Consider the following 22,236-nt stretch of genomic DNA (forward strand, 5'->3'; position numbering starts at 1 on the left):
AGTCTCAGCTTACTGTAAGCACTGATTTAGCTGAGTTCTCTATCAATCTTGGCATTAAATGGCAAACAGTTACCAACCATCTGTTAAAAGGTAAAAAGATAACATACTTCCTAAAAAAAAAAACAAAATTGGACCATTCATATTATACACACAAATGGGGACATGTTAAAAATTGCCACTGCAAAAAACCATAACAGCTTATCATTGGTATAACATATTTTCTGAATGGTCTCCCACAACTACTGTCATACTAATGTTACTACCCCTAATAGTTTTTGGTTTTAAATTGTATGTGTTTAATTTAATTGTTTAAAATGTGCTGGTAAATAAAACAAATGTATGCAAAGCTAGAGCCACAGGCCCAAATCACCTCCCAGTATTTTCTATTACGTGGACTAAATAAAAAGTGACACTGGCGATTAATCATCTTAGTGTCAAAAGGGGGATATGTAGGAGCAGGATTTTATAATGTCCCATAAAAATTAATGTATGATTTAATTTCATCCTGCTAACCACCTTTTTTAAACAGCAAAAAAAAATAACCCTCTGGGACTATAAAATTCTGTTTTCCCATATGCATTACAAATTGGGCCCTCTCTTAACTCTTTGTTTTAAGATTTAGTTAGTAAAAGACAAAATTCTCTATTGTGTCTATGTTAAGTAAATTAAAGAAACATTAAAGGCCTGGGTCTCAATGTAAATTATCTTAGTTATTAATTGTAAAACTTAGCAAGGTTTAATTTGCAATGTTTTTTGTTCAATATAAAATACTACTGTTTGTATTCTTAATCTATTTGTGTAAATAAAAAATGTATGCATCAGAAAAAAATAAGGTGTAAAGGCCATTGTTATAGCCAGAGTCAAGGAACGGCTGTTAAACAGTCTGGCATCTAAAAGTGGATGCATGCTTCACAGTGTAAAAATGTACCACCCCCAGTGAAGCAACCATCACCTCAGGACCACGCAAAGTCAATTTTAACTCCAAAAAAACCCGTAAAGAAACAGCCTGCAATACCTTACAATCTACGCTCTCGTAAGGGTTGCCAGAAGCAAACAACTACATAAAGTAAGGCCCAAAAAAAAGCACTAGTAAGCCTAGCGCCTGCTGAACATAAAACTGTGACTGCAGTTCCCTCAGTTAAGGTTGTCAAAACCAGAAGGGCCCTGCCTCCAATATGCGCCTCAGGTGGTGCCTGTTCCTCAGCCGCTGGTGTCTTAAGGTCTGGGAAGTCCACAATAACAATTCTTTTATCCAGCAGCAAGTGTGGATAGCTCAGACCCTTAATATTTCTAAATGCTGGGTTTGCAGCCACATCCCAGCCCACTCTCAAGACGTGGGGTGTTGCTGTGGTGACGGTTCCACTCATTCCCCGGCTCAGGCTGAAAGAGCCGTGGGTTCTGTTCGATCGACCAGAGTTGAAAGCGAGTTAACTATTCAGCCTGCGAAAAAGGCTATTGACAGTTCCTTGGGGGTACCACGTTGGGGCAGTAAACATCCAGGCAAGAGAGGATACTAAGGGGTTAACAAGCGCGGGAGTTCAGATGAATGGCAAATAAGTATACCAGATGAAGAGTAAGAAGCCCGTGTGCCAGAAGGAATACAGGGCATAGCCTGAGAGTGGGCCCTCGACGCCGTGTAGACCTTAGTGGCGTGGCGGCCAAGAGAGGACGCTGTGGCTTATTAAAATACAGATATTGTTTACTCAAAGCGCTGACGGCATACCAAGTAAGGCAAGTAAATGGGCTAGTACTTGAAAACAAATCGCATATCGTGTCTCTCATAAGGAGCCAATCTTATAAGAGTGGCTAAGGTACCTGGGTTTCAGAATTCTGTGGTCAGTATTTGTTCTCAAGAAAGCCCCTACTATTCTGGTTTTAATCTGAGATAATTTTGTTGAATATGTTATTTCCTTGTTTGCGTCCAGAAAAGTGGTGGTAAAGCATCATGTCACCACAATAGCTGCCCCAACGAAAGTGCTAATATAAGATAATTTTAGAAGGTATCACCAGATAAAAAGATAAAGAGACGAATTAGATTTGAGATAGAAGCCAGTCAATTTTGGTTCGAGAGGCATAAGCTTGACCAAAGGGAGGAATGTGTGCAAGTAGGAAGTTTAATTTATATTGTAAGAAAGATAAGAATGGATTAAGAAAAAGTTGTCTGCACCTCTTAAGGAATAATTTGTGTGAATGTTGCAGTCCTAGGTGTCTAGGAACACAGTTATTGCACGCGGTTTTGGGCAATTGGAGAAAGTATTCCCCCGCTTAGATCTATACCAATCAGTAAGAACGTAAAATATGCATGGCTGTGTCACAGGTGATTTTTCCTGTCTGTTGTTTCTTTCGTCAATCTTAGTCTAAACTTCTTCCTTTCATCTGTATAAATAAGATACATTACACCCATACAAGACACAAACTATTGAGGTAAAGCGCTGTGCTAATAAAACGAGTGTCTGACAAACTGTGAGTCCTGAGTCTAACTTTGACAATCCCCATCTTTTCCAGCTTTAACTAACTCCTTCCATGCGAACCATGTCAATGCTTACTGAAATCAGAGGTAAATTGAGCGATGTGTAGCGCATTTCCTTTGGTCGTAATGATCGCGTCCGCCTGCTCGAAGAAGCGATCAGGTTGGTTTGGCACGATCTACCTCTAGTAAAACCCTGTTGTAATTTGTCCCAATTACCATTGACCTCAGTGTCCTTAACTACTTTCTCCTTCAAAATTTTTTCCAAGACCTTACATACTACAGACGTCAAACTAACAGGCCTATAGTTACTCGGATCACTTTTAAGAAAACGCTCTTAGATTTTTTTGGTCATGCAGTCATGTGTTTCCAATACTCCCCTGTGAACTGCTCAAGACTCTCCACCCGGTCTAGAAATGAGTTCTTCTTCATAAGAGTTGCACACAACATCTTCATTCGCTTCGTGAGCTTGGGCAAACGACACTGAAGAGATTCTGTATCAAACATAACTCCACCACAGCATTTTTCTGAGAGCACAGTCTGTGAAAATGGAAGAAATCAGCATCCATACCAACATACAGCTCCACATGGATCATAGCTAAGGCTAAGATTATGTCACAGAGTCTGTGACTTCCATAACATTTTCCACTTCAGCCCCAGGGTGGTTGGGCTGGAGCTGTCAGCCAGCGGGGGCCTGGAGCTCTAAGCCCTGCGGATGATGGGGACCCCTCAGCTCCCAGCCACCATAGGCGGTGGGGATCCCAGAGCTCCGAGCCATTGTGGACAGTGGGGAAACTTGAAGCTTTCAGCCACCGCAGGAGGCTGGAGACCCAGAGCTCCAAGCCGCTGGCTCTAGAACTCTCAGTTGTCGCAGGGGGGACCCCAATTTTGAGCCACTGATCCTGGAGCTCTGAGCCATCACAGCAGGTGGTGGGCCCTCGCAGCTCCCAGCCACTGTGGGTGCTGAAGGGATCCCGAAGCTGTGGGTGGGTGGGTGCTGGACTCCCTCTCCTTCCCCAGGGTTCCAGGAGCAATGGATTCTTCCTAAAAGTGTAAGGGGGTCACTAGGCTCACCCCCTCCGTAGCCCCACCCCTTCCCCTCCAAGGCCCCACCCAAGCGAGAGCTGGGCTGAGGAGCCTGGGCCCCTCCATGTGCCCTGGATGAGGGGCCCGAGAGCAGCCCCTGGCCCGTATCCCCGCCCCCCGTGTCCTCAGCCCAGGGCAGGTACAGGGTCCACACCTCCCCACAGCTGCTCATGCAGCTCTTAACCTGACCTGACTCCGGCTTGGGCGGGGGAAGGGCCGCAGGGGCCAAACAGCTGGGTCATGGTAAGAGCCGCCCAAGCAGCTGTGAGGAGCCGCAGACCCTCCACCTGCCCAGGAAGGGGGACCAGGACACAGGACAGAGGCTGCTCTTGGGCTCTCCCACCATGGGCAGGTGGAGCATGTGGCTCCCCACAGCTGTCCATGCTTCCTGGGCTTCTCTTACCTGGACTAGGCTCCAGATTCCAGCCTGGATGGGGAGTAGGGCCTCAGGGGGAGGGGGAAGGTGGCCACACCCATCCACTTTCAAAACTGGGAGGGCCATGGCCCCCTGCTGCCCCCTCATCTGTGATTTTTACTAAAAATATCTATGACAAAATCTTAGCCTTAATCATAGCAACTTGCTGTAAACCATTACTAAAGCTCCACATACAGCTGAAACCCAAAACATTTTATATCTAATCAGCATAAAATTCAAAAGTCTTGCATAACTGAACTCAGTATTTTGATTAAGCCACATTTTGTCCACACCAACACTGGGGTAAGTTGCTATATAAATCTCAGTTTCCCAATCCACAAGTCAAGGATAACTCTATTTATTACCCCCACTCTGAAAGTCTGAGAGGTTTAATTGGTATCTGCAAACAGCTTTAAAGATATTCAGATGGAGGCTAATAGTTAACTGCAAAGTAGCATAATTATAAACCACAGAGTGTCCGGAGTTATCCCCTGGGCTGGTTAACAGTTATTCCTCAGGGCTTTCTCAACTTGTTTATCGCTTGCTGTGGTTGTTTCATTCTCTCCAAGACAGAATTATCTGCATCATTAAACTCGTAAAACGAGCTAACAGTTGATAATCAGCAACAGTATATGCTTCTATTGCAAGGAATACAATAACGTAAAAGTGACCACGTTAGAATTGTATCAGTTCCCCTCTCAGATTGCCATACTGAAGTAACAATGCAAGGACAGAGAAAGAAGAAGAAAAACAATCAAACACTTTCTCAGTGTGAAGAAATCGAACAGAATGCAGGCAACTGCCAGATGGAAATATCTGAGCCAATTTCATCCAAGCTAATATTCTCAGGAATTTCAGTTAGATTTTATTTATTAATTGTATGTATTTATTTATTATATAAGTTTATTAACCCTTAATACACTAATACTTCAATGGGAACATGAATCTGTTTCAGAATGTAAACAGGATAACTTCCCTTCTTGGCTTGATTACGTGCTAATAGAATTTAGAGCTGAATCCAGGAGGGCTAAGAGTTATCAACGTATTTGAATCAGAAATCCTCTTCCTCACCTAATACCATAGTCCTTTTCAGATAGAAAGGCAAAATAAACCGTCTTCCCTTTCACTGTTATTGTATTGACTAGGTAGGTAAAAGACCACCACAGCCAATGCCTGAGTACCTGGAGACAATGTACACATCCACTAAAAGATCTTAACTGTAAAAGCAGCAAAGAATCCTGTGGCACCTTATAGACTAACAGATGTTTTGGAGCATGAGTTTTCATGGGTGAATACCCACTTCGTCAGATGCATGTGACACGCATCTGACGAAGTGGGTATTCACCCATGAAAGCTCATGCTCCAAAACGTCTGTTAGTCTATAAGGTGCCACAGGATTCTTTGCTGCTTTTACAGATCCAGATTAACACGGCTACCCCTCACATCTTAACTGGAATACAGATTACTCCGCATGGCAAAGCTTACTGTGCAATACTGACGCCAAGCATATTCATTGCATTCCCTCCCTCTTGACCCACATTTTATCACACAAATCACAACTGAAAGACAAAAGACATACTTTAAAAAACTTTGACAACACTCAAAGAAGAGGCTTTTGGCACTGACTTGTGCAGAAAGTCAAATAAAAACAAAATCAACCTTCAAATCAGAATGCAGAACATATCCTGCTTGTAATTAGAATAAGTAGTGCACATACCTGGGCAGTGTCTGTTCTAGCAGACAAAGTTTTTCTTAGTATGCTGTTCAACCTTTGAACTTTAGTCTCTTGGTTCTCAGACTCTTCCTGCCTCTCCAAGCAGTCTAGCGCTTCTTCTTTATCACTTTCAACCAGGGCAGGTTGACAGGGCTCCTTCAGAACAGATTCAAACTTCTTCATGAATTTAAAGAGGGTCCTAATCAACAAAAAAAAACCCACAAGATTATCAAACGTTCTTTTCTTGAAGTTTTCTTATCTTCTGAGAGCAGATATGGTTCTATGGTACAAATGAAACCCCAGTGATATAACAAGCTCAGTGCAGCACAGAATCCAACCAGTAGGAAGTTAGAACTACAGTATGTGCATATACAGTCTATCACACTGGATCCCAAAATGGTCTCTTTCTTCCAAAATTTCCATGTTACCTGTGTGTCTTCTCCACAGACTGTTTTATAGCCCAGAAGCTGACATCATTCCACTTAGAAATTTTCACAAACTCCTGTAATAGAAGATAAACTGCTAATGAAATATTCCTTAAAAACACAATGCTTTTAAATGCAAATACTGCAATCACAAAAAAAAAAAAAAGGATGTGTTAAGATGCGCTGGCACCTCATATAGCAAGGCATTCATATTCACCTTCTGCTAGTGTACACATTTGTGCTGGAAGTGTTGCACAGACAAGGAGGTTAGATCCATATGGGCCTCATCACTCTGCTGTAATCTCTCTGGTTAAGTGGAACTGACTAACTCCAGACAAAAACTACAACCAACCCTCCCACTCAGCTAATTTTCACAAGGTGAAGTGTGAGGAAGGCTTCCATAGAAATTTCAGTAACCAGAAGAACTATTCAGTACAGTTCAAACAATGACACCTGCTTCACTGTTCCTTCGGACAATTCAGCACATTGTCTGAGGAAAGCTTCTATTCTTACCTTAAGTTCTTTTTCTATAGGCTGACGAAGTTCAGTGATCCTGGCCTGTACACATTCTGAAAACTGCTTGTAATAATTATACAGGTTCCAAAGAATGCTGCACAGCACGTCTGGAAGAGAACAGAGCTGTAACAACAAGCTTCTTTCAAAGACAGCATTTTCTTCAATATCAACATCCATCTCTTTGGATTCATGAAACCCAGCAATACTGATAGAAACACTATGAAAAGCAGGGCAGTAGGCACTACAGTAAGTGGGTTGTATGTTGCACCTGTGGACTCTTGTAATCAGTTTCCAGTGTCTGGAATCATGGACAGTTTATTGCTCTAAAGAACAAGTTATAGCCCCATTTACAAATGATAAAAAAGTACTTACCCTTTCCTTCTACTTGAGGTATTAGCAGGACATGACAGTGGAAAACCAACAGTGTGTGAAGTCGTGTATGAAATTCCCCCAAGGTAGATCCTTCAATAAAAGCTTGCAGTGTGTGGACCAGCATTGTTAAGCTCAGCTGCTCATTGGTTTCTGCGATTTCATCAGGGTGGGATTTTAAGGAAGAAAAAAAAAAAAAATCCAACTGAACATTTTCATTTGGCTGCTATAATCCGTATTGTGAGAGAATCCAAATCAGGATCTGGCTCCCTCAGGTTAGCTTCTGTTAGAGCTGTTGATTAATCACAGTTAACTCACATGATTAACTCAAAAACAGTAATCAAGATTAAAAAAAATTAATCTCGATTAATTGAAGTTTTAATTGCACTTTTAAACAATTGTATACCAATTGAAATGTATTAAATATTTTGGATGTTCTTCTACATTTTCATATATATTGTATTCTGTGTTGCAATTGAAACCAAAGTGTATATTATTTTTATTATAAATATTTGCACTGTAAAAATAATAAATAGTATTTTTCAATTAACCTCACATAAGTACTGTAGTATAATCTGTCATGAAAGAGCAATTTACAAATTTAGATTTTTTGAGCTGCACTCAAAAACAAAACAATGTAAAACTTTAGAGCCTACAAGTCCACTCAGTCCTATTTCTTGTTCAGCCAATTGCTAAGACAAACAAGTTTGTTTACATTTATGGGAGATATGCTGTCCTCTTATTTACAATGTCACCAGAAAGTGAGAACAGGCAGTTGCATGACATTTTTGTAGCCGATATTACAAGGTATTCATGTGCCACATATTCTAACCATTTGTATGCCCCTTCGTGCTTCAGCACCATTCCAGAGGACATGTTTCCACGCTGATGACACTCGTTAAAAGAATATGCATTAATTACATTTGTGACTGAACTCCTTGGGAGAGAATTTTATGTCCCCTGCTCTGTTTTACCCGCATTCTGCATATATTTCATGCTATAGCAGTCGAGGATGATGATCCAGCACATGTTCATTTTAAGAACACTTTCACTGCAGATTTGACAAAACAAAGAAGGTACCAATATGAGATTTCTAAAGATAGCTACAGCACTCAACCCAAGGTTTAAGAATCTGAAGCGCCTTTCAAAATCTGAGAGGGACAATGCTTGTGGAGCATGCTTCAGAAGTCTTAAAAGAGCAGCAATCCAATGCAGAAACTACAGAACCCGAAACACCAAAAGAGAAAATCAACCTTCTGCTGGTGGCATCTAACTCAGATGATGCAAATGAACATGCATTGGTCTATACTGCTTTGGATTGTTATTGAGCAGAACCCATCATCAGCATGGACACATGCCCCATGGAATGGTGGTTGAAGCATGAAAGGACATATGAATCTTTAGTACATCCAGCACATAAATACGTTGCGACACCGACTACAACAGTGCCATGCGAATGCATGTCCTCACTTTCAGGTGAGATCGTAAATAAGAAGCGGGCAGCATTATTTTCTGTAAATGTAAACAAACTTGTTTGCCTGAGCGACTGGCTGAACAAGAAGTAGGACTGAGTGGACTTGCAGACTCTAAAATTTTACATTATTTTATTTCTGAATGCAGTTTTGTTTTTTTAACATAATTCTACACTTATAACTTCAACTTTGATTATAAAGAGACTGCACTTGTCATAAGTAGATAGGTAAGGTAAGGGTTAAGTTTCTTTTACCTGGAAAGGGTAACCAAACACCTGACCAGAGGACCAATCAGAGAACTGGATTGTTTAAAGTCAGGGGCGGGAATTTGTATACTCGGGGTCTTTGTTGTTTTCTCGGCTATGGGTAAACAAGTTTTCTTCTAACTCCATCTTATCTCAAATATTCTACTAAAAGTCTGTGAGTACAAAGGGAAACAAAGTAATTCGGCTATGAGGAGCTTTGTGTTGTATTTACAGACGTGGATTGCTGGGTCTTTGTTGCTTCCTCGGCTGTGAGGGACAAGCTATCTTGCTAATTCCAATCTTCTTCTCATTCTACTAAAAGGCAGTGAGTACAAAACGGAAACAAAGTAAAATCGGCTATGATATGCTTTGCTTTGTACTTACTGTGTGTGATTGCTGGTCTATTTAAATTGGCTATTTTTTAAATCAGACTGGGTTGTTCATATTTTCTTAAGTAGGAGCCTGTATTAATTTTTATGCAAGTTATTATTCTGTATTTTCTCTTTTTCTATATAAAGCTTTCTTTTTCAAAACTTGTGGAAGTTTCTTTTTCTAGTAAGGCAGAGAAATTGAAACCTCTGTATCAGGTATCTGTCTCCCTCACGGGAAGGCAGGAACGGGGAAAGGCAAAGCCAAGCTGTTGGTATTTTGCATCTCAATTGTCCTGAGGGAATAGAACGCTTATCTCTTGGGAAGCAGAGAAACAGGTTTCTTGGTACTCGCAGGCTAGACCAAGAGGCAAGCCTGGGAAGGAGGGGGGAAGGGGTTATCTCTCCTGCTTTTAGACTCCAAGGGATTTGGAATCTGGGGGTCCCCCCAGGGAAGGGTTGGGGACACCAGAGAGAGGAAAGGGGGGTCAGGCCCTATCAATTCCTGACCTGGTGGCAGCCTATCAGATCTAAGCTGGAGATTAAGCTTAGAGGACTTCATGCTAGTACCTCATATTTGAACTCTAAGGTTCAAATCGAGGAATTATACTATGACAGCACTATAGTATTTGTACTGGTGAAATTAAAAATACTATTTCTTTTGGTTTTTTTACAGTGCAAATATTTGTAATAAAAAATAAACAAAGTGAGCACTGTACACTTTATATTTAGTGTTATAATTGAAATTAATATATTTCAAAATGTAGAAAACAGCCAACAATATTTAAATAAATAGTACTCTATTATTGTTTAACAATGCAACTAATCGTGATTAATCTTCTAAATCGCTTGACAGCCCTGGTTTCTGTATGAACCCAGGGAGAGATATTCGCTGTCCTGAAAAAAACTTGCATTCTAATTTGAAACAAGCCACAACAATAGAAGGGAAAGAGGAAGATGAGTGGTAATAAGAAGATCATATGATTGCAGAGGCCAGGTACATGCACAACTTGATGGTTCCAAATCATTTTTTATTTTCAATCTCTATGAATAAAATAATTCTCAACCATCCCAGACTACCTCACAATCTAGAGATCATCAGTTGTTCAGTTCCTTGTGGGCATCATAGCAGAGGCAGGTCCCAGACAAATTTGAAAGTGCTAAGGATCGTGGCTTAATGGAACCAGTATCGGGAGCGCATGCGAGGTGGTGGTAGGGAGAAGCAAAACCACTTTTCTTATTTAAAAAAAAATCAAGGGCTTGTTTTGAACAGTCCTAGAATCAATATAGCTGAGCTTGAATGGTAAATTCAGCATGAAAATATCCCTCTTTAAGGAGGGGAATCCTTCCCTGCTGCAGAGGAAGTTACTTCTGCTTTTGCAGCTCTAGAAAATTGCATGCTGAGCATGTGCAGCTGTTTTACACTAAGCCTGTAAAGTAGACATCTGAGGACAGTTGCTGTGCATGCTATGTGACAAAATAACTGTAAAGTGTGCAGAGCCAGCGGGCACTTTGTATGGTGTATAGAAGAGAACACAGGTTATGAGCTCAACGTGCCTTCTGTGGCTGCAGAGAAAGACTCCCTCCCGCAGACCCCCCAGCTTAAAAATACCACTTAGTGTGATACATAATTGCTGAAGTTCTATTTCTAACTGGTCATTTATCACAGGCATTTTAGAGCAGCAGAACTGGGAAGGTGCCTGTACTAGAGAGAGTACACGTTCCTATGAGATGTGTACTTAAGTGGCAGAAATAAATATGCAATACACATTGTTTTTGAATAATAGTATGTGAACATGTACATTATTATAGCACATTCACTAAAGGGGCAGGAATTAAGGTTGTGTGGTATTTTCTGTCTAAGTGCCTAACTGTGCACCCTTAATTGATGGAGCTGTATTATACATTCTTTGTAGGATAATAGTTACCTCCTGTGCTCCCCTCAGTTTGCTCTTGCATGTACTTTTCAATCATCTGATGGATTGAGAACCAGTGCTTTGTGGATTTTTCTGTGTGCCGCTTCATAGTATTGTCCAGACTAACCGACCAGCAGCTGGAAACAGGTGAGGGAGAGAAACCAAGGTAATTATTTATATACTGAAGACTCTAAAGTAGGGTGAACATTTGTTATTCCTTATTTCTGTCAAAATAAGGATTATTTTCAAGCAGAAAACTGAGCGTGTAAGAAAGAGATTACATAACAGGCAAAACTAACCACTTAAGTTCACAACTTTGTCACTACCACTTGAAGAACCACCACACATGCCACCACTGGCATCAGGGCTTAGGTATTTTGCCAGTCAGGGCTGAAAATATTTTTTGACCGCCCTGTCCCCCAGAATGGCTGAGCAAACAAACACCAAACAACCCCCAACTGACAGCAATGTGGCACTAAAGGCAACAACCCTGACTAGCATGGTGGCAGACAATAGGAAAACATGATCCACATTCAGGGTGACGTGTGCTTCTGAAGATACTGCATTAAAACTAAGAACTTAAGATATGGAGACAATGGTGCATGACACTCAAGAAAGAAATGATGAACAGTAGGGAACTGACAATTCTTACTTTAACTCCAGTCTACGCCACTGGATAATCAACTGAGTGACCAAATCAAGATGTCTCCGCAAAGACAAAGCTCGACTTGCATTCTCCTCCCAGTCCTGAAAGAGAGAAATTCCTCTTTATGGAAGACAAGAACTCGCACGAGAGAAAGAGGCATTAAGCATGACGGAACATTCCCCCTCCATTACCACACAGGCTCGTATCCCATGTATTTGTGACCAGCACTGGATTTCACAAAAAGCTCTATGTTGGTTTTATTATAGTACCAACACTTAGGTCACTGTCTCTTGCCACAGCCAACGATTTTACCTGCAGGTGAGCTATTAATTTGAGAAATTAAAATGGTTTCCTTTCCCCCGTTACCTGTGACTTTGCAAGCAGAATCTCTAAGCCATTCAGGAACTTTGAGAGAGGACTGGAGAGTGGGAAGCTACGGATTCTGTCCATCACAACCAATAGCTGCAACAAGAAGTACATAAGTGACAGATGGAGTTTCCAACTCAGAGTAGCTGGTCAACCCACATGCAACACTTGAGTTTGAGCTAATCTACATGCAAACAACGTCAGTGCTCCCCTTCTTTGGAAAAGAGAAAACCTTTTTATTTTAAAATGGCCTCTCCATTTTAGGATTTAGACCAGTGAAAGTCAATATTACACAACACATGAAAGCATCACATATTGGCCAAATATAAGAACTTCAGCCAACATTAGACTTTATGGCACTTTGCATCACTCTTCAGTGAACAGAATGGACTAGCTCCACAGGGAGTCGCATCAAATCCTACCAAAGTGAAGCATTAGAGAAAGGAGAAGACCCTCACTGTTGAATAAAAGTTACTCTGGAAAACCTGGAGCCTTAAATGAACTTATAATGAAAAAACATTGTCTTACAAGTCATTAGAATGAACTTTGAGGCTTTGGGATCTGTAAAACACAGCATATTACTTTTACATTTGAATTGAAGATAGCACGTGTTTACATGGGCAAACTTATCAATGTTATGCAACTGGATCATGTCGCTGCTGACAGGTAGCTAAGAAGCTACAAAATTATCCTAATTTACAAGGATATCACTATAGTCTTACTGTAAAAATTAATTATTTCATAATAACTAGATAGTTAGATTCTAATGTGTATATACAAACACACACGCTAGGGTGCATTACACAGACATCCCCACCCACACTGGTTTATCTTGAAAGTTTACTGTAATGCTCTCACCTGCATGAGTGCAGGGTGTTCAGGCCATTCTTGCAGTAACCTGTTTACTTCTTTAGTAAAGTTATCGAGTACAGGCTGGCATTGTCGAACTTGGTGAATATTAGGGTGCTGGTAAAAGTCATATGGGCCATCTTGTTGTATGATGAGATCTGAAGTCACTTCCTCAAAAAGTGTATTGTGGAGAAGAGTGCCAACTAAAAGCTGGCTGCCAAGAAGATAATCATTCATTTCAGCACCTAAGAAGCCAAAAAGGAAGAACTCATACATTCTGTGATCACTTTTTCATTCACCAGAAACCTACATGTTTCTTTGTATGACTAGAGCATTATCCAAAACCTTAAGACATTGCATATTTTTCAAGTATGAGAATGTTTAAAGTATGAAGCAATGAAGTGTGAATGCAGAAAGACGAGGCTTAAAAATTCAGGTCAGTTGTTTTACCAGATCTCTCAACAGCAATAAATTAGCCTGATCTACAGCATAAAATGGTTTGTGGTTGAATGGACAGAGTGGCAGGTAAGTAAAACAGTTCTACTTTGAGAAGTGATTAAGATCATATCCTGGAGAGCCATTATTGTTGTTATAATTATTGCCATACCAAACATGTTCAATTTACAAGTAAAGACCATGTTATCCCTCCCTCCCCTTTATTTCTAGCCCCGCAAACTTGGTTTAGGAAAGGAAAAATCAAGCTAAGTTTTCTTCCTTCCTTCCTCTGGTAATTAAAGGCTTTCCAATCCCAATTAAACCCAAAGGGAAATCTGTGAAACCCCACTGTCTTTAACAGGGCTGCACAGATGCAAGAGATTGGAATGTCAACAGTTCAGCTGATGAATCACAGAAGGACTAGGATCCAGCTCACTCTTTCTAGTTGGGTCCATGTGGCTGAATGAAAAAAGGCTGTACAAGTCTGACAAAGAATTCAGAAGATATGATTCTGAATACATACAGGGAACAGGTCTATTAGAAGGTGTCATTTTTAAGTGATCACTTTTCAGGGCAGAGCCATAGTTAGTATCTTAGACAATGCCAGAAACACATTGGTCTACAACAAAATATATGTAATCTGAACAACTGCAGGTAAAGCTTAAGCATTAACAACAACCTTAAGAATTAAAACGGTATGCCTGAATTACGACTAACAGCCTTACCTATCAAGGGATAGAAGTGTGCCACTAGAAAAGCACCAGTCTGATAGCTGGAAAGAAATGCACTGAAATAATGTTTAGCTTGATGTGCGGGCAGGCTCTGTTGATACCACAGGGACCGTGCGAATTTTAGGCACAACTGCTGATGAATCATCATCACTGTTTGCATTGAATTCTGGGATAAGAGAGTTATTTCAGTGGCTACTAAATCCTCTGAGTCATCTTCATTTTCCATTTTTTCCTCTAGACTTGCCTGAGCTGTGATATCTTCAAAGTCCTGTAAGTCATATTAAAATAATAGTTAACTTTACCCTGCCTGTATGCTACATTTATTATTTGTATTGTACTAGTGACCAAAGGCCCCCTGTGCTAGGCACAGGTAGCAAGGTTTACTGTCCAATCTGAAAAAAGAGACAGGTGACCATAACAATAGGCATGTCTTCACAGGGGCAGCAGGTCTAGTCAAGTCCCGCTAAATTGATGGAAGAGCGCTCTCCGGTTGACCCCAGTACTCCTGCTGCCCGAGAAGAGTAAGGGAAGTCGACTGGAGAGCGTCTCCCGTTGACACAGCACAGTGAAGACACCAGGGGAAGTCGACCTAAGCTTCACACCTTGCCAGTGTGAAGACAAGTCCAATGAGAGAGAAGGGGAAGAGAGAAACAGTGAGAACATAGTTACACAGGCTAGCTACATGCATAATCTGATGGTTTCAAACAACTTCTTTTAAGAGGGGAAATAGGAGGCAGAAGTATTCTCTTTCGCAGACTTTTCAGGTTCATCAGGTTTTACCAGATCACCATCAAGTTCTAGCATCTTACTTTTGCATAATAAGTGTTCTTACTACATTTAGAAACTGCCTATAAAGTTTATTCATCTGAACAACATTGGCTAAGTTGACGCTATGTCAGCATAACTTATGTCGCTTAGAATTACGTGTTATTATGCGAATAAACCAGCCCCCAGAGCAACATAAGTTACACTGACATAAGCTTCTCCAGCCAACAGAGCTTCTGCTGCTCGTGGAGGTGGTTTTATTATGTTGATAGGAGAGCTCTCTCCTGTCAGCACAGAGCATCTTCACCAGACGCACTGCAGCAGCACAGCTGAATCAGCCACTGCAGTGCTGAATGCGTAGACATGGCCTTTAAATTCAAAGACGACTGTCCACAAACTAAAAAGAACAAAATATTTTAACAGTACATACAGAGTGTGCCATTATCTCAAAATCCTTCCCATTTTCTTCTCTTGGAGAAGAGAGAAACTGATTCATTTCTCCCTATGAAAGAAGTTAGTTTTTTAAAACTGTACAATGCATCTTTCTATAAACTATTATTCTTCTACCTTCTCATAGAGAGGGAATCTCCTCCTAAATTCTCTCTCTTCCTCCTCTTCCTCACTTCGCCCCATTCCATGGCTCTTACTCCTGTATCTGTACAGATGACTTTCTTGCTCCTCCTGCTCCTGGGTGCAGCGCTCCTGTTCATCCCATTCGTTTATAATTGCCTGAGAAATCAGAAAACTGTGAGAATTCTTCAGAAATTATAATACACACGCACAAACCCTACTTGCCTCAGCACTGAGGCAATGTCTTTGTTTTTCACAGAATACAATATTATTAAGTGTGTCCCGGGCCAGCTCCAGGCACCAGCAAAGGAAGCAGGTGCCTGGGTCAGCCAATAGAAAGGGGCGGCACGTTCCAGTCGGCGGCTGCAACTCAATCGCTCCGCTTCAGTCTTAGGCGGCAATTCAGCGGCGGATCCTTCACTCACTCTCTTCCTCTTTGGCAGCACTTTGGCGGCAGCTCAATTGGGTTTTTCTTTTTCTTTTTCTTTTTTTTGCTTCGCTTCTTGGGGTGGCAAAAAAGCTGGAGCCGGCCCTGCGTGTGTCCAAACCACACTGAGAGAACACTGCAGTAACACTTCACTTGTAAATTCCTGGAACACCACACCTATGATAACTGTTTGAAAAAGATCATGCAAACATGGGCCAAATCCTATAGTTAGCACCCTACCAAATTCACGTCATGAAAAACATGTCACGGGCCATAAAAAAAAAAATAAAAAAAAATAAAAAAATCAAACCTCCCCCCCTAAAATCTAGCTATTGGAGGGGAAGGACAGGGCTGGGGGCGCCCCAGCCGGGGGTTCCTACCCTGCCTCAGACTCAGCTGCTAGTCATGGCTGGGCTGGGAAGGGATAGGACTTACTTTTCGCCTGCTCCGCTACTCTTGGTGGGGAGACCAGAGCCACCTCCCGAAGCAGTGCAGAAGTGAGGGTGTACCACCCTCACTTCTGCTCTGAAGCAGCCCCAGCTTCCTGCAGCTGGGGGAGGTACCTGGAGGTGGGTCTGATCTCCCCAGGAGAGCAGCTGTGGGGGAGAAAAGAAAGTTCTGTTCCTCCCCATCCCGGCCGGGAGTCGGGCTTGTGGCTTCCGCCCCACGGCTCCTATTGGGGCTCAAGGACCCAGGCTCAGTGCTTAAACTCCAGAAACTCCTGCCAGGGCTCCCAACCTGCAGCTTCTGCCAGGGCTTGCAGTGTCCATTTTTCCAGGGGGTCCTCAAATTGGCCAGGGCCCATGGGCCCATGCGTTAATCCTCCGCTGGCCAAGACTAGCAGCTGAAGGCAGCACAGCAGTGAGGGTGGCAATCCCACAACCCTCTTACAACAGTTTTGCAAGCCCCCCAACTCCAATCTTGTTTGGGGTCAGGACTCCCACAATTACAACACAGTGAAATTTCAAATGCGAACATCTGAAAATGTGAAATTGACTTATTTTCAAATCCTGTGGCTATGAAATTGACCAGAATGGACCATGAATTTGGTAGCACTCTACCTATAGTACTGAATCCCTTTTCAGAGGAACCCCCTCCACACACACACTGAAATGAAAGGTAGTTTTTCATGGAGTAAGTATGGTAGGATTTGGTTTTATGTCTGAATATATCTGAACCATAGTGAATTAAACATAATTACCATTTTTAATTCTCTGAAAAAATTGCTACTGTTGCTTTTGACAGAGTATGGAATGTTGTATTACTCTGGAAGGTTACTCTGGTTCAGCAGGAGAGACTCATATCTAGGCATTACTGTTGAAAGCAAAGCTACACTGTACCTCTGGCATTTGGCTTTTAGAAATATTTATTCCATTTACTCAGGAGACTTTACCTGACACAGATGCCTGAAAAGCTGCAGAGATTTCTGGTCCAGCTCTCCCTTTGACAATACATGGCATCGAAGATACAATAAGGCATTCACTAGTAGCTGTTCCTGAGTCGGGTATGAACTCTGAACCCTTTCATCAAACTCTCCTTCAGAGCGTTTCAGAGATAACTTTTTAAGGCCACAGAGGATGTTCGTAGATTGCACTGAGCATAAAGTATCTGCATGTGCAAGGTAAGTGGGGAAGGTGGGGCCAATAGAAGGAAATGCCAACAAAGAAGTAACAAGGGTGTCAAGTTTGGCTGGACAGACAATACTAGTGAGTGTTGTATAAACTTCAGAGGCCAATAGTCTCATGCCATGCTGCAGCTGTAAAATGGCAGCTTGCAGTGGGGTGACAACATCAGGGTATAAAGCATATTCTTCTGCCAAGTGTTTTCTAAATTGATGGTGAGATTGCTGCCAGGATGCTTCTTCGTTTAGCAGGTTCTGTACTGCCTGGAGTGACTTGGGCCTATTTCCACGAAGGAACTGTAGAAGGCGGGCTAAGAGATCCTGGACTGTGGAAATTTGTGCAATGCTGGTGACATATTGGTGAACCTCCTGGTATAAGCAGTCATATGGGGGGACTTGGGGTCTGAAGGCCTGTTTTCTGGAAAGATTGCCTATTTGTTCCTTCAGCTGTTGCATTCTTTGGGGTAGAAATCTATTAGGAAATAAAAATATTGACCGATTTTAGAAGCACAGTATAAAACATAAGTATCCCATTAGGGTGTACAAAAAGACTACAGTATATGTATCACCTATGCAATGCAGTATTTCCCAAGAGACAGCACTACTGAAAATGCCTTATGAAGCTTAGCTATTAAGAACTGGCTCTAATTCTCTGTAACTTCTAATAACGAATTGTCAAAGCAATTTGCGTGTGCCGAAATGAGATCAGGAACTTTCGTTAACAGAGGAAAACTGTGAATAACGACCGCATGCTGGAGTTTGATCCGATCTCTTGCGTACAGAAGGTTTCAGAACAGTACAAAAGGAGAGTTGCCTCTTGCCCATTAAAATTTCTTCCCCAGTTCCTCAGCTTAAGAAACACAAATTCTAGGAGTATCAGAGTGCTTCACATCAGTATAAAGGTTCCTCACACTGGCATAGCTTATTCCTCTTCCCATATAGAGATATACGGCCTCTTTAAATTGGTATAACTACATTCACACTCGGGGGTTGTACTACTTAAATTATACCAGTGTCGTTAATGCCATACCCTAAGGGCTTGCCTAGACATAAGTTGTATGTCTACACTGCAGCTGGGAAGTGTAATTCCCAGTGTGGGTAGACAGACTTGTGCTAGCTTGCAGTGTGGATGTTGCAATATGGGTGGAAGCTTGGGCCAGCCATCTGAGCTTGGCCCCTGGGGGGATGGATGGGCTCAGACACTTATTTTTAGCATGCTAGTTTGAACTGAGCTAGTGCAAGTCTGCTGGGAATCATACCTCCCAGACACAGTGACCCACCATGAGTGATCATCAGGCATTTGTGCTCCGCTAAATAGTTTCTCTATGTGCCTTTACTATCCTGATATGCAAAGTCTTTATCCCGGAATCAACTATACCAGAGATCTCCAAACTGTGGGGCACACCTCCCTAGGGGGGCACGGAGGAACATTCAGGGGGTGTGAAGGGGCAAATGGGCCTGGGCCAGCCCCCAAGGGGGGCGGGGAGGGAGCACCACCCAGCCCCATCCTACCTGCAGCTCTGGTCCAGCCCTGCCCCCAGCCATGGCTCCAGCTCCACACCTGGACAGGGGCCAGCTGCCAGTCCCCACCATGGCCCAGCTGTGGCTCCGATCTTGCCCCCAGTCTCGCTCCCTGGCTGTGGCTTTGTTCCCAGCCTTGCGCCCGGCCCCAGAACCACCCCCAGCTACGGCCCCAGACTCAAGCCCCTTACCCCTGTCCACATCCCATCCCTCATCCCTGGGAGCAACAGCACCACTCCTGCCCCAGCTCGGGGAGGAGGGAAGGGGGAAGAGGAGACACAGATGGGGTGAGAGGGGACGTGACCCTCGAAAGTTTGGGACCACTCAACTATACAAACAAAAAATTATTTCTAAAAAAGCAATGCAAACAACATTACAATGCAATGGGAGAAATCCAAACCATGTAAGCAGGTGAGACTCCCAAAGAATATCCCTGGCCTCTCTCAATCATCAACAAAATAGTTAAGTGCTTCTCCCATTACCTGATATGAGGATGAGTGAAACTGATAATTGCTTCATCTTCAAGATCTTTTCCTGTATGTAACTGTGCTGACAAATTCAGCGTCTTCCATTTACACTGCAGGTGGTGTAACTAGTAAAGAACAAATTAAACAATTTTATGGTTTTCTTTTAGGTAGCACACAAAGGACACTTCCCAGGAGATTTAAGAAAACATGACTGAATAATCTAATGATACTATAATATGGAGCTCATGCTTTTGCAGCATTCACTTGTGTATAATTAAAATTAATTTCAGCCACAAATGCAATGTATTCCAAAGTAGGAGTGAGCTTAAAAAAAAGGGATAGAAACGCCACACTCACCTCCTCCTTGGCATACTTGAGTTTGTATTCTCTTTTCACTGCAGGATCAAACCTAGTCTGTGGAAGCCAAACCTGGATCTGCACCAAACCCATATTCACCCACAGGCTACCTCGCCAAGCTGTCTCTGATAGGTCCTGAATTTCTTCTCCTTCCCCAAAGAACTGTTGCAAGCAGGTCAGTAAGAGACAGAGGACTTCTTTTGGCAGTATCTCCTGACCAGCAACATCCTTAAGTACTTTGAGAATGTACTGAAAAGCCACAGGGTCCTTGGAGGAGAGTTTATCACAGCACTGTGAATATTCCTCTTGTAGGTCTACTGGAACCAGATCCATCAGAGCCAAGAGCTGTCGACATAACATTACATCCTGCATTCTGGAATCTGTACACCTGAAGGAGTAAGAATAAAAAGATATTGGCATCTTGGTGAGTACAAGGTTCTGTAATATTGCTGGTTTAGGTAAAAGATGTGTAGAGGAAGGACATCAATAGTACCTAAATTCTGCCATGGAAGAAACAGACATGTTGGTCCACAAAACTGTGTTGACTTCTTGAAGCTGTTGTGCCCTCTCCATCCACTCTCCCAGTATCACATGGGATGATGACAGAACAGGAAGGCCACTCGCATCCCACTGGCTTGTCTTGCTGCTGCTAGTTAGAATTTCAAAGAGGCACTTTGAGAAAATTGCTCGATTCAAAATACCTGGGCCCTAAATTAAAAGATTAAGAGATATGTAGTGTTAATAGCATGTCGTCACTTATTTTAAGTTACACAAAGGTAAGCTTTATGAAAGGCTTTTAACCAAAACTACAAGATAATTGCTCACTTCAGCAAAACTATTAGAAAAAAATAAAATGGTGGAGCATCTCCAGATTTTCACATGCACACAGCCGATGCTCATGTACACCTCTATCAGCTAACAAATGTTGGGAGTTGAACAAGACAAGTCTATACTAGAGTTTTAAAACATAGAATCATAGAATACTAGGGTTGGAAGGGACCTCAAGAGGCCATCTAGTCCAGCTCCCTGCTCAAAGCAGGACCAATCCCCAGGTAGATTTTTGCCCTAGATCCCTAAATGGCCCCCTCAGGGATTGAACTCACAACCCTGGGTTTAGCAGGCCAATGCTCAAACCATTAAACTATCCCTCTCCCACCACAGCTGCCCTTCTGAACAGATGGCCTGGCCACACTGACTCATGGCCCCCCTTTGTGAAGGCCTCGGAGGGTGCCAGAGCTGGCGCTGCATGCCAGGTGCAAGCTCCTTGGCAAGGCACAAATGAGAGAGTCCTGCACATTGTGCTCTCGACCGGCTACCAGCTGAATTCTGGGTAACAGGGCTTTAACACAGCTCCTTTTTGCCTGGGAATTACCCTGGTTTATTGTCTAGGTGCTCAAAGTCCAATGGTGCATCTCAGTCTGGGGATATAGGGCCTTTCCCCCAGTTGATAACACTTAAACATAGCCTGTTCTCTATTTTATAGCTCTTGCAGAGTTTTTGCTTGAAGCCCGTGACCAGGGTGAAAGTCCCTTGATGGAAGGGGCAACTATTCACACACAACTATATACACGAAGAACTATATATACTACCTACAATAACTACATAATATACTACCAAAAAAACCCCCAAAAAACCTATGTACACGGTGCACACAAACCTAGCATGGAATGGATGTGAGCAAGCACTCAAAAAAGAATACAACCTGTTGCTGAGTAATAAATAATAATTGGAGATATACCAATCTCCTAGAACTAGAAGGGACCTTGACAGGACATCAAGTCCAGCCCCCTGCCTTCACTAGCAGGAGCAATTTTTGCCCCAGATCCCACCTCTGCCACCATATCATAAGCCTAACTCCCAAATCTGGACCTTAGCGTCCAAAAATCTGGGTGCCTAGCATGAACCCTTCTAAGCTTAATTACCAGCTTAGCTTTGATCTCGCTGCCACCATCCAAAAATTCCAGGGTTTTGGCCCCCTCTGGTCTCCCCAAAACCTTACTGCAGGGACCCGAGACTCAGAGACCTGAGTCTCACAACAAAGAAATAACCCACTTCCTTCCCTCTCTCTCCCCCAGACTTCCTCTCTGGGCTAAACCTGGAGTACTGATGCAATCTCTTTTACATCACAATACCAAGAAGCATGTCTCCTCTATTCCACAAAGAGACAAACCCAATACAAGGAAACAGAAATGATTCTCTTCTCTCCCCTCCACCAATTCCCTGGTGCTGCAGAGCTACCTCCGTAGATCTAACACAAAGAAATTCCCTCCCTTCGTCCTTTAGCCTATCCAGAGAGAAAAACTCAACAAGTCTTAAAAAGAAAATTTATATAAAAGAAAGAAAAAGACATGAACATAATCTCTGTATCAAGTGACAATACAGGGCTATTGCTTATAAGAAAAATATGAATAAACAGTCTGATTCAAAAAAGATATCCAATTTGAAACATTCCAGCAAACTACACACATGTAAATACAAACAAAACAAC

At 42.4% G+C, this 22,236-nt stretch overlaps 1 protein-coding gene and 1 long non-coding RNA gene across 2 annotated transcripts in view; one reads left to right on the forward strand and one right to left on the reverse strand.

The window, feature by feature from the left end:
* The window catches only part of LOC142046567 (uncharacterized), a 1,033,250-nt gene that overhangs the window by 300,289 nt on the left and 710,725 nt on the right, over positions 1-22,236 (forward strand). The window lies entirely within an intron of this gene.
* MDN1 (midasin AAA ATPase 1) overlaps positions 1-22,236 on the reverse strand; it is a 217,883-nt gene that overhangs the window by 56,202 nt on the left and 139,445 nt on the right. Inside the window, exons 59-73 of the mRNA XM_075063473.1 lie at positions 20,242-20,456; positions 19,749-20,136; positions 19,407-19,516; positions 17,176-17,875; positions 15,353-15,514; positions 14,015-14,288; positions 12,864-13,099; positions 12,006-12,101; positions 11,646-11,740; positions 11,006-11,130; positions 6,996-7,145; positions 6,621-6,730; positions 6,111-6,184; positions 5,686-5,881; positions 2,853-3,007 (exon numbers count right to left, since the gene is read on the reverse strand). Coding sequence (XP_074919574.1) covers positions 2,853-3,007; positions 5,686-5,881; positions 6,111-6,184; positions 6,621-6,730; positions 6,996-7,145; positions 11,006-11,130; positions 11,646-11,740; positions 12,006-12,101; positions 12,864-13,099; positions 14,015-14,288; positions 15,353-15,514; positions 17,176-17,875; positions 19,407-19,516; positions 19,749-20,136; positions 20,242-20,456 — 3,086 coding nt within the window. The remainder of the gene's footprint in view (positions 1-2,852; positions 3,008-5,685; positions 5,882-6,110; positions 6,185-6,620; positions 6,731-6,995; positions 7,146-11,005; positions 11,131-11,645; positions 11,741-12,005; positions 12,102-12,863; positions 13,100-14,014; positions 14,289-15,352; positions 15,515-17,175; positions 17,876-19,406; positions 19,517-19,748; positions 20,137-20,241; positions 20,457-22,236) is intronic.

The sequence above is a fragment of the Chelonoidis abingdonii genome, chromosome 3 (assembly GCF_003597395.2).
Source record: "Chelonoidis abingdonii isolate Lonesome George chromosome 3, CheloAbing_2.0, whole genome shotgun sequence".
Classification (NCBI taxonomy): Eukaryota; Metazoa; Chordata; order Testudines; family Testudinidae; genus Chelonoidis; species Chelonoidis abingdonii.